The 12,420-nt window shown below is 38.2% G+C and overlaps 1 protein-coding gene across 4 annotated transcripts in view; it reads left to right on the top strand.

The window, feature by feature from the left end:
- Positions 1–12,059, top strand: part of LOC127812085 (uncharacterized) — a 35,670-nt gene extending 23,611 nt beyond the window's left edge. The window contains exons 6-11 of one of the 4 annotated variants that reach the window (XM_052352405.1): positions 2,079–2,156; positions 2,315–2,403; positions 7,850–7,931; positions 10,158–10,349; positions 10,479–10,618; positions 11,242–12,059. In XM_052352405.1, the coding sequence (XP_052208365.1) occupies positions 2,079–2,156; positions 2,315–2,403; positions 7,850–7,931; positions 10,158–10,349; positions 10,479–10,613 (576 nt within the window). In that variant the 3' untranslated portion in view covers positions 10,614–10,618; positions 11,242–12,059. Of the gene's footprint in view, positions 1–2,078; positions 2,157–2,314; positions 2,404–7,849; positions 7,932–10,157; positions 10,350–10,478; positions 10,619–10,942; positions 11,210–11,241 lie in introns of those variants that run through there. The other 3 variants (XM_052352403.1, XM_052352402.1, XM_052352404.1) reach the window with 3 other exon arrangements.
- Positions 12,060–12,420: the final 361 nt, after the last annotated feature.

The following is a 12,420-nucleotide window of genomic DNA, read 5'->3' as shown; positions in this document are numbered from 1 at the left end:
CTTCCTCATCAACGCCTCCACCGTCAACTTTGGCAGGCTTACACACTCCGCGGCTTGCTTAATCATTCTAGGCTGTTGCATTTTGACAGTGGGCCTCAATTCCTCACTTAGCCCACTCACAAAACTGGAGATGAAATACCCCTTGGTCAGGTGTGGATTCAGAATGACCATGAGGGATTTGAGCTCTTCAAACTTCAATTCGTATGAATGCATCGTCCCCTCTTTCTAGAGCTTGTTAAACTCCTCAACCACATCCATCATGTTTTTGTCTCCAAACCTCTCATAAAGATTGTCCACAAATTCCACCCACCGGCAACCCTCCTTAGTTCCGATCCATCCCTGAAACCATGCATTCCCTTGCATCATTCAGGCAAGCAGCTGCGAGGGTCGCTGCTATTCTGACACCCTATAGAAGCTGAACATCCGTTTGCACCTATGCATCCACCACCTCGGGTTCACTCCATCAAACATCGGGATCTCTAGTTTAGGAGTTGGAAATCTAGGCTGATGGGGAGCAGCCTGATTCCCCGGCCTCCTCTCTAGGTGATTTTCCCCTACCATCACTAGAACGACCCCAAATTCAGAGGCGTCCTTTGCTTGAGGGGCCAGAATGTGTCCAGGCAAGATTGGATCCGACCTCTCTATGGGAGGAAAGTCTGGAGAAAGTCTTACCTGGTTCTAACTAGTAACCATTTGCATGAACATCTGCATCTGATCTCTCAGTTGGTTGTGTTGCTCTCGATTCTCCTCCCTCCATCATCCATGGTTCCTTGGATCCTCCTTTCCACCACTGCCTCCATGGACGACTCCATGCTTCCCATTTGGATCTGCATATTTGACACTGTCGCGGTGACTTGTTGTAGTTGTGCTTCCATTTGTTTCATGCGTGTTCCATCGGCCATGGTGAATTCCGGCGAAATTGCAGCCCAAGAACTTGCTCTAATACCAGAATGTCAGAATCGAATTCTGACGGGCAATTCTTTTGATCCGAGAAGAATTGAGGGGGGAGAATAGAGAAAGAATTGAGAGGGAAAAGGAGAAGAGAGGAAGAGAGCGAGAGAGCGAGAGAGAATGTGTATTTATAATTCTCAAAGATAATCGGGACAGTTGCTTCAGTATGCTTTTATGCTGATCCAACTCACCCCTAGGCGCCAAGGGCCACTTGCCCAATTACAAAGTATTTGAATTCAAAATTAGGCCTAATTGCCTAACTAACGTTCCCCCTTATTCTAACAATCAACTAATTACAATTCAGCCCTTATAACAGCACATTCCTGTGACAGAGTCATCTTCTTTTTCCTTTTCTATTGAGAGAGGAATTTTAGAGCTATGAGTGGGTTCACCATGTTAATGAGTTGGCCTTGTCCATTTTGCAACTGTTAAAGTATATAAACACCTGTCTGAATGGTACTGATTCGGTTACAATGGGAGTATATTTACAATCATCTAAAACCATAGTATACATCATTTGAATCAAAGTTAGTGCAACTAAAACTTCTCTCCCCCCTCCCCCCCCCCCCCCAAAAAAAAAATAATAATAATAATAATAATAAAAAAAAATTAGAGACAAGACCACATCCTCTCATATAATGTCTGTGAATTGTGATACAAGCATCCGTTACCCCACATTGTGTTTGTGTGTAGATTCTGGCCAAGATTTGAATATATGGTTAGTGTTTCCTTCTTCTTCAACCTCCTCTGTCCTCTCTGACTAATTTTAGAAATGAAAAGATATAAAGGCGAAACCCCTTGTGGATGGATCTCTTTATATTTTGTCAGAGTTTAAACTGTGAAGCCATTTTTCTACCATTTTCATCTGTTACTTGCCCATATCTTTGAAGTCCTATAAAATGATGCATGTTCATAATAATATTTTCTACCACTTTTATTTTGTAGATGCTTGTTTCTTTGAAGTCTAATGACTCCAATCATTTGGATGGTATCATGGCTGCTCAGAATTATATAATTCTTTTCTGGAAAATGACACAATGTGTGATTTTTTTTTTTTTTTTAATTTTGAGAATTAGTCTCCATATGCATGGAATAATAATTATGGAATTTCATTTATTTCCCTGCAGCTTCGTTCTCCTGGTGTTTTGGCTATTGGGAGTAGCATGAAAGGAGAAAACTCTTACTCACATCACTTGGACTCTGACGTAAGCATGGACCTTTTAACACTGTGATTTTGGAACTTGAATGTGATGCCATATCTTTATGCATGAGGATGCTAAAACGCTTTTGTTACATCCATTGCTATCTTACATCTTGAGTCCTTGAATGCTATCTTCTATTGAATTCTTTTTTCCTTATACAGGTTGGTGTCTCTGTTGTGGATCGTTTCACATTTTATACCCTTGCTTTCTTTGAAAGGCTAAATATATATGATAATGCTTCATTGACCAGGTAGGCTGCGCTGTATGACATTCAACATGATTTGCTACTCCCTGCAGTCTGTTTTTATTTTTTTTTTTATTATTTCTGTGTCAAATAAATTTCACATTTAGGTGACTAATTATTGACTTGTGCCTTCTGGTTGTTTGTTAGTTTCCTTTTGTAGGCATTAACACCTGTGGTTTGTTTTGGCTTAGAGTTCAAACAACGCTTAACCCAAGTTGCATTGCCACTTGACTAAGATCCAGCCTAGACTGGCCTCCAAGCCTAGATCGGCCTTTTATTTTTTATTTTTTTTGCTGAATAATTCAAAATATGCTAGTGTAATAAAATTGTACTGATTACTGGTTTCCAATTGGGTTTGCTTTGTGTCATGATCCAAGGGTTTAGCCTAGGACTAGAATGGAAATCGGAAGGATCTGATACTGTTGAAGTTAAGAACAGATTGTATAGAAGGGAAATTGAAGAAGAATAGGGGGAGAAAATTAGAGAGAATTGAGGGAGAATGGCAGAAGAACAAGGGAGAGAGATTAGAGAGAAATTGTAGAGAGAAATATTGTAATTTCAAATATCATTCAGCATGTAAAACCCATCCATTTACAGCAGCCTTATATAGGTATATTTGTCTCATAACAGCCTTGCACATGCAGCCATGTGCACCTAACTAATTGCTAAAATATCCAAAACAAACTATTCTACCCTATTACAATAATACCCTTTTTTGCTCATAGGGTCATGACAATTCCCCCCTCCTTAAGAGAGTTCTTGTCCCCAAGAACTTGCAACAAGTAGCCATGGCTCTTCATCCAATTCCAGCCTTTTCCATCTGGTTCATCCTTCTTTCCTTCTTCCTCCTTCTAGGTCTCTTCTTCTTCATTTTTAGGTTCTCAATTGAAACAAAAATGATAATCATTGCAGACAAGGCTGCATCTTCCTCAAAAAAGTAACATACTATTTCCCTTGGGTTTGTAATAGCTACCAAATTAAGGTTGCTAGTACTCATAGTCCGGGGATCCAATATAATGCCAAAACCTGTCAAAGTGTCCACATCAAATGCCTTCAATGAATTTAGCCGCTCCTTGTCGCAGGTAGCAGCTGAAATCTGCAACCCTACAGCCTTCAAATGTCTATCATTCTGAAACTCTAAGCGACCAGCTACCACATATGTTCCCCTCTTCTTATCATCTCCAAAATTGGCAGCAATATGGTGGCATTGTTTAGGATCAGCAAGTCTTCCTTCTATTGGGGCTGTCTCCCTCTTATCGTTTGATAAAATCCCTCCACATTATCTAATCCTTCAGCCTTCAATTGTTGTTGCTCCTCAACCTCAAAATTTACAGCAACATTGTGGCACATTTTAGGATCAGTTTTACACACCTTCACAACATTGGAAGATATTTCAGCTACAAGTAGGCCATGTTCATAGCAGTTCTGCTTCTAGTTCCGCCTTTCCTTCACTTTTGATTCATGCTCCAACTCTTCCATAAAATGATCAATGCTCCTTGCTTCCTTGTTTGCTCTTTCTTTCAGCTTCTCCTCCTGCTGCTCCATTCCAAGGAATTCCTCCTTGTTAAAGCTTCCATGATAATCATCAAAATATTCCACCAGAAAGTTGTAATGATACTTCTTAATAAGTATCATCGCGAACTCTTGCAACTTCTCGCGTATCATAAAGCCAAATTCCTTGCTCTCTTCATCAAACCCTCTGCTAGTTCTTTTATCCCTTCAGCTAGTCTCATTCTCAAACTTCTTTTCCCAAATTTGATGCTTCTGGTCAACTGAAAATGCAGCATTCTTTGGCTGCCATTGAAGCTCCATTCTAACTGAAAATGAAGCATTATTTTGCTGCAATTTAGTGCCCATCTACTCCATGTATACACTGCTACCAATGGCCTTATGATCAGGTCGTCCCCCTGAAAATGCAGCACCCTTTTGTTGCGACTGAGACTCCAATGTCCTCGTGCTTGCACTACTACCCCTAGCAAATTTCTCACGAGCAGGACAACTCAAAGGCCAATAAACAGGAGCTTTGTACATCCTAAATCCTTCACTTCTCTTCAGTATGTACCTCTTAACAGTCACCCTGTAGCTGATCCAAGAAGTGGCAAATTGTAGTCTGTGTTCTGCTTCAGAGTCAGTCTTCTTTTAGGGCTGGAATAAATTGCACGTTACAACAACTTGATCAGCCTTCAAGAGTAGCATAGGGCTACCGAATATTCTGTCTCGCTTGCTGCAATAATACCCAATATTTGTTGGAATCACCGTTGGAAACACCGGCCTGCTGCTCCTTCGCAATCGCCTGGCCTCGAATCCGGTTTTGCTCTGAATTGGCTCTGCAAAATGGTCGGAATCTCCTTCGGATCAAGGTGGAAGGCTTGTTTTAACACCCAGACCTATTCTGCCACTTTCGTCTCCTCAATCCAAATCAAACAATTGAACCCCCACAGAAATTAATGGCGGCTCTTCTCAACCCAATCACCGTCCAAGGCTCCCAGCCCAAGAGAATCGCATGCTCCACAATCAACAATTGCAATGGATAGCGGCAACGAACCCCCCTCAGTCGCTTCACCAACACGAGTTGGAAGGCAACCAAAACTGTAGCACACAGCCGCTTCTGTAGGAAACTTATCGGTCTGGTCGGACTGGTCTTCCGGTCTGGTCGCAACTCGCTAGGTCGTCCGCTCCACCTCCGACAGACTCACACTCGCCTTGGACAATTGCAACCCTCTGGACCGTTTGCTTCACCTCTGGTCACCCACTCCAGTCACGACCTTCTGGGTTGAGGTTGAATTCATGTATCGCTGAAGTCGCCTGGCCTTGTTTCGTCGCCACAATCGCTGGAATTCGCAACTTCTTGTGATCTAATCGGCTCAGTTCGGCCTCTTACAAGGAACCGCACTCTGTGACGCCTTCCAATTCAGATCGCCTGGCCTGCTCGTTTGCAATTCTGAGCTGAAGCTTGCTTTGCTCCGCTTCGCCTTTTGAATTCAGTCACTGCTTCTTCGCAAATCTACTACCAATGGCTATCGGAATCACTGGAACGGAATTCAGTTCGCCTCCCTTGAAACTCATACCTCTGTAATTGATCGACTCAATTGTTCGATCAATTCTACTGCCGAAACGCCTACTGCATTCGTTCGGTTCCACAATCTTTCGCTAGAGTCGAGGTGTTGGCCTAAATTGCCTGCACTCGCCTGCTGCTACTGGATTCCATAGTTGCCTTCGAATTTCGAGAATCAACAAGGAAAGTCGCTGAGAAACGATGGCTTTGATATCAATTTGTCATGATCCAAAGGTTTAGCCTAGGACTAGAATGGAAATCGGAAGGATCCGATACTGTTGAAGATAATAACAGATTGTATAGAAGGGAAATTGAAGAAAAATAGGGGGAGAAAATTAGAGAGAATTGAGGGAGAATGGCAGAAGAACGAGGGAGAGAGATTAGAGAGAAATTGTAGAGAAAAATATTAGAATTTCAAATATCATTCAACATGTAAAACCCATCCATTTACAGCAGCCTTATATAGGCATATTTGTCTCATAACAGTCTTGCACATGCAGCCATGTACACCTAACTAATTGCTAAAATATCCAAAACAAACTATTCTATCCTATTACAATAATACCCTTTATTGCTCATAGGGTCATGACACTTTGGTAAGATAGTGTGATTTGAATTGGGTTCTAAAATGACTTGGTTAGTATGTAATTTGTCTGGCCATTATGAAGTTCAGTATTAATGCAATTTTGCTTCTCCTATTTGTTGGTGACAACAAGGAATATCAACATAACCAAAAAGAAGAGGCAAATTCTAATAGAATATGAAAACAGAAATTAAAAGGTGGCATTCAGAAAGCAATTATAACTAGTTGAGATTGAAGAGGTGGGGGAGGGGGGAGGGGGCGGGGCAGGAGGTGGGTACCTTGCCTGGTAATTATGAGTGGCTGGTTAAGATTACATGTTATGATACAGATAATTTAGGGCAAGAAAGTTCCTGTGATAATCTATTTGTTTCACTTGCAAACTTCACTAAACATCCATACCCGGCTAAGGATGAGAGTGACAAAAGTGTAACAAGCTTCTATTATAACTTTTCTGCCAATTTATTTTCTGGTTAAAAAAAAGAATTGGTGACCTACCCAAGGTTTTGGTATGGCATGTGAGAAATGGGGGATTAAACAAGTTTTACCCTCAAACCTCTAGCAGAGGCAAGGAATCTTGCCTGAGTACCGTTTACCATTTCATCTTTTTAAGTATTGCGCATGAGAAAGTAAAATATGTCCACTAGCATTTTCATTCGACGAGGAAAATATGTTCTTGAATATCACTTGACAGTTGACATAGAAACACCATAAACAGGATATATACAATGATCAACAACTATAATCTGACAAAATGAAGCTCTCTCCTTTATCTAGCAGACTCAAAAACTGTATCACAAAATTCTCTGACAGGCAAAGGCGAGGAGGATGTTCAGTGATATCACAAAATCGCTTAATTTACTGATGATTCATCTTTCCTCCACTCTAAGGGTCTAGAACACCCTAGAATAAGATTATTTGTAGGATTTCTGTCCTTGTAACCAAAGCACTTTGTGAACCTGAACTTTGTTAATCACATGATCTAGTCTCATGGGACTTCGGCCAAAAATATGTACAAATATTGTTTTTATTTCTAACTCAGCTATCTTCCTATCATTTATATCTGTCCTGACTACTTAAGAAACTATTTACTGATCCTGTTACATTGATTTCTTGTCCCTTTTACAAAAAATTGAAAAGAAAGAAAAACTATGGAAGAATTAGGCAGGAATGTCAATATTTTTTTGTCTTGCCTTCATAGTCATAGGTTTCTTTTTCCTCTTATCTGTTTTTGTTTTTCTAATTTGCATGGCAATAATTCAATTTTCAAAAATGAGGCTGCCATGTGATCAACACTGGGGACTGTCATAATTCTATCCATCTTGTTTCTTTTTCTTTCTTCCTATTTTCAAATTTTTAATATTAAAAAGTTCTAGAGAATTGACTTGTAACAAGTTGTTCGTTTCTTGTCCATCAGCAATTGATTTGCTTTTGGACAAAACATGTACATATTATAGCGCACACAGAATGAAGATTGATTTGAACTTCTTAACATCCTTCAGCCATTGGTTACCCTAGAGTTTAACAGAGAACATTTTGCTTCTCCTTAGCTGCTCCATGACAATAACTATTTCCATCTGAGACTGAATTGACTATAGAGCTAAATAGGGAACATTTTGGGTTTCCCCTGCTGCTGCATGTGGATGACTCTTTCTGTCAAAAATGAATGACATATACTGAAATGTAGCTTCTTCTGTTAGTCGCACATAGTCAATTCCAATCAAGGCTTCTTTTTGGAAGATCTTCTGGCAACTTCTTTGTTTCTTGTCAATTAGAAACTTGCAACATGACTGATAAATATTGTGGTTATTTTGCAGTCTTTTCAGTTCATATAACCCAAGTTTGTTGATGTCCACTGCATATTACCGAATAGATCTGTATGGGAGGAAGTTGGAGGAGGTATGAAGTTCCAGATCTGTCTTTTTTGATACTGTCCAAATATGTTGATGTCTTTTCATTTATATCTGGGACCATATTTTAAAACCCGAAAACCCTAAAAATGTTACAAAAATTAATAAACCATTTAAATGTAAACATTTTATAATCAAAAGCTTAAAAGTAAATGTATTTAAAAAAAATAAAATAAAATAAGGAACAACAACAATAATTACAAGCCTTACTCCCACTAGATGGGGTGGGCTTTCAAAAAGGAAAAAAAGAAAAAAATGGCATGGAGTAGAAGAGCTTTAAAATGGGTTATTTTGAACTATTAGGTTTGAGGGTGGAAAAAGGAAAGAAAAAACTGACTCAAAAGAAAAAGAAAAGTTGATGATAGAGAGATATAGAAGAAAGAAGACTTTATGTACCCATGGTAGAAATATATAGAATAGAATTGGGGGGGGGGGGGGGGGGGGGAGAGAGAGAGTACAATAGGTTAGAGAAAAGGATGGAGTAGAATAGGTATAGAGAAAAGTCTGGCTTTCTAGTTCTCCCCAAACATAAAAATGTATGAATTACCCTCTGAAAGCTGGGAGCCTTGAGCATTGGGGATTCCTTTTTGTATTTTGTGCCTAATTGGATTTGGTTATTTGCATTCTTGACTTGATATGAGTTGTTCTTGCTCTTCTTGAACCTAGTGTGGAATTGGTATTTTGAGTCAAAAGCATAAAAGTAACAAGAGAGCCTGCATAAGCAAATGGATGACATAGGATCAGGACCATCCAAATAATTATAAGATCCTATCTTCAAGAGTTCTTTTTTTCTTTTCTATGTGAGCCATATCAATTATGCTGAAATGGATTGTAAAATCATGAGAACTGGACCATTCTGACACACACAAAAAAAAAAATCAGATTTCTGACACTTTACTCCATTTGCTTTAGACTTTTTAAGTTTTATGGATTCTAAACCCCCAAACTGTCTATTTGCTTCTTAACCTGTACTTTGTAAAATATATAAAACAACCACCACCAGTCTTAATACCACTGGGGATATTTTGTGCTATAGATATTTTAGATTTTTTTTCCACATTTCTTTCCAGGATTTACAAAAAAATAAATATAGAAATTTTCATTTTAATATTTCAGATACTAATGCATGAATTCATCTGTGTAAAAAATAAATATACAGAAGTACATATATTGTTGCCATGTCTCGGTCTTGTCTGCTGATGTTTTTGATAACTGTCAGTTATATTGTAGTTGTCTCATTTTCCTTGCCCCTCTTACTTCTAAATTGGTCACCTAACAGTCATTGACTCATTGCCAAGTGCATAATATAGCCAGCACTATAATTTATATACTACCTCCTTTGCTCCTGTAAGCGTGGAACATGGGGGGGGGGGGGGGGGGGGGGGGGCGCCTTGCAGGCTGGGACACAAGCCAGCCCGCTGGGCTTCCCTTCTTTATACTTCTTTCTTGTTTATTTTTTTTTCTTTTCTTTATTTGTTTTATTATATATAATTTTATACTTTATTATAATATAAATAGATACATATATGTATATTGAACATATATGTACACATATATTTAAACCATTTGACCCATTCTCTTGGCCAAATGAATTATTCTCCAATTTAAATTCAGGTTTATTTCCTTGAGCCTCTAAAAATAACTTGGGGTGTTACACTTCCACATTGCAGGCTCTGGGGAAAGTTTCCTCAATTATTCTTTTTAATTCTCTAGTGTGAGGAGACTTGGATTGGAAAATATTTGGTTCTAAGGGTGTGTTTGATAGTATGGAAATTCCATGAAAAATGTCACATCCGAGTAATTGAATTCCATCTTTGCTGGTTAACACACTATATTTTCCATGGAATTGAATTCCATGGTACAACCCTTTGGCCTATTTTCCATGAAAAATTGCTTCTAGGGGGGTGGTTTTTGTTTTCCATCCAAGTTGGAAAATGTTTTCTTTTCTAACTAAATGTTATCAAACACACCCTAATATTTTTCCGGAATTGCAGAACCTGTAAACACTTTGTTCTTCATAAAATGCTAAGGCAAATTTTGGATGCCCATCCACATGCTGTAGGTTATTGTATGCTATCCCAACCGCGACAGCATTTTTATTTAGCAATCATACATTTAGTTCTTATGAATTAATTAGATTAAGAATTATTCGTGAAATAAATTGGTTGAATTGGAGTACATACTTGATAATTTGCCCTTCTGCCCTTGTCATTAGGTTCCAGTAACAAACTTCTTTGGTTCAGTCATGGAAACTATTCACACTGATTCAAGTTATAGAGCCTTCTCTGGCAGAGACCCCAAGAGTGCAAAAATTGAAATTTCATCTGATCGATCAGATGAGCTGCATGAGCAGAGAACAATACTAAGTTCAGCTGCCCAGCAACAAATGAATGACTCAAGCAGGAAGGTGAGAGTTTTCTCGTATTCTTACCAAGAGCAAGTTGTCCTACACATATTTCATTATCATTATTTGCGAACCTCTTTTATATTTGATGGTAATAGTGAGAGCCAATGATGTATGCTGCATGGTTAACAGGCTGATTGTCCTTTTACACGCACGATGGCTAGATTTCATGAAAAGATGGAAAAGATTGAAGATGTTGACACCTTGGTCAACTATGGGTTAGTATTAATGCTGCTGTTGGTGGCAGTTCCCACTTGGCTATCATGATGAAGGTGAGAAGCGACTTCCTTTATGTTTTTTGGTTTTCTGTCATGCAAAAAGATTCTGGTGTTTGAACATAATTCCAAATGAGTAATCCTTATGTGTGCCATAGCATTTTCTTTTTATATCCTCCTTGTGAATCCTATACTTGGTTATTCTCTCTCCTTGATATTTGTGAATTTTGGGGTAAATTACAGGGGAAAAAAAAAATGCTTAAGAACTTTTTACATTTATTACAATTGCAAAATAAACTTTTAATTGTTCTGGAACTTTTAATTTTAACAATTCACTAACCTAATTGCCCCATCATTCCTCAATTTGTGTTCATCGCTCAGCAGCATTCCTCAATTTTTTGCAAAGTCATCAACTAAAAGCCGTATCATCTATCCTTCTATCAAGCTCATCCACCAAGTCATCATTTAAGGGGTAAAGGCTTACAGTTTCTAATGGCATTCTATGATTGTAATGAACTAATAAGTTTGATTAGTGAATTGCTAAAACCAAAACCTCGTTCTATTTTTTTTTTTTAGAAAAACTAGAAGTTCCAGTTTTTTTATGTTGAACAAAATGAATATAGTTGATTTCTCCCTCTAAAGATTGGTTTGTGCCATGATGAATTGCATGTTTGTGTTAGGTACCATTTTTCTTGTGTGTGCAACCTCATGGGGCGTTCAAGACTATATAGATGATGAATTGCTTGGAACCTTTCAGCATTCAGCAATCAATATTTAACTTAACAGAATTGACCCTGGTGCTGAATTTGGGATCTAACCATCTGACTTGCTGCCTTTGGCATACTTGTCATGCTTCATTCGGAATTCTGTTACAGGAACCACAAGACCTCCAAGAACAGATTGCTCTTGTGAATTCACATGATCGACGACGACGAAACCATTGATCAGTAGTGTCGGGGCTAGAGAAGGTAGGTGATCGGCAATCATCCATCTTGTACCACCATTATGTTGTTTTTTCAAGAATGCAACAGGTACAGGTGAAGATATTCAGACCTGAGATGTACTGAATTGATGATCTATTTGGTTGTTGACTACTTACTGCACAAGGTAGAAAAATTCGGGTTGCAAGGATCCAATCATATGGAAAGAAGTAGTTGCCGCTGCCTATAATCATTGTTTAATATGCTAACTCGTTGTCGACATCCTCACTTATGCTACTCTTACCTCATGGGCTATATAATGGTGTTAAAATATCTAAAATATCATTCACCCAAAATAATGAAGTGAGACGGTGAGGCGACGTAAAGTGGTGAGACGCATGACTAAAATACCCTTCACCCAAGACGGTGAGATGTCATGAGACGATGAGGCGCGGTGAGGCATAAGAGATATTTTAGTCATTTATGATGTATTGTGTAGCTCATGAGGTAACAATAGCATGACCCCTCACTTAGTTATGTCAATTGATCATTTATGGTGGTGACCGGTTATTTAGTTATACCAAGAGAGACTTTTATACTTGAAATAATATTTAAATTTAATGCGATTTAAGTTACAATTAAATAATCTTTTATAAATATCCTCATCCCATTACTCATATTTATGTCTATCAGATAATATACTTTGTTATTTATATTATCTTCCTCACTCAATTAGATACTTATATTCAATGTTTTAAAAATGGAATGGGGATATTAAATTGGAAAGGGGAGAGGCCTAGGGTTCAGCGGTAGAACTAGGATGTATTTTATGAAATAAAATAAATATATATTAATTAAAATTATGGAATACAAATTTTAAAAAATAAAATTTGTTATGTAATTAAGGTGTAATAGATTTAAGGCTTAATACATTTTAAA

The sequence above is a fragment of the Diospyros lotus genome, chromosome 10, assembly GCF_014633365.1.
Source record: "Diospyros lotus cultivar Yz01 chromosome 10, ASM1463336v1, whole genome shotgun sequence".
Lineage (NCBI taxonomy): Eukaryota > Viridiplantae > Streptophyta > Magnoliopsida > Ericales > Ebenaceae > Diospyros > Diospyros lotus.
Note: the sequence above shows the minus strand (reverse complement) of the source record. Positions and strands in the feature narration are given on the sequence as shown.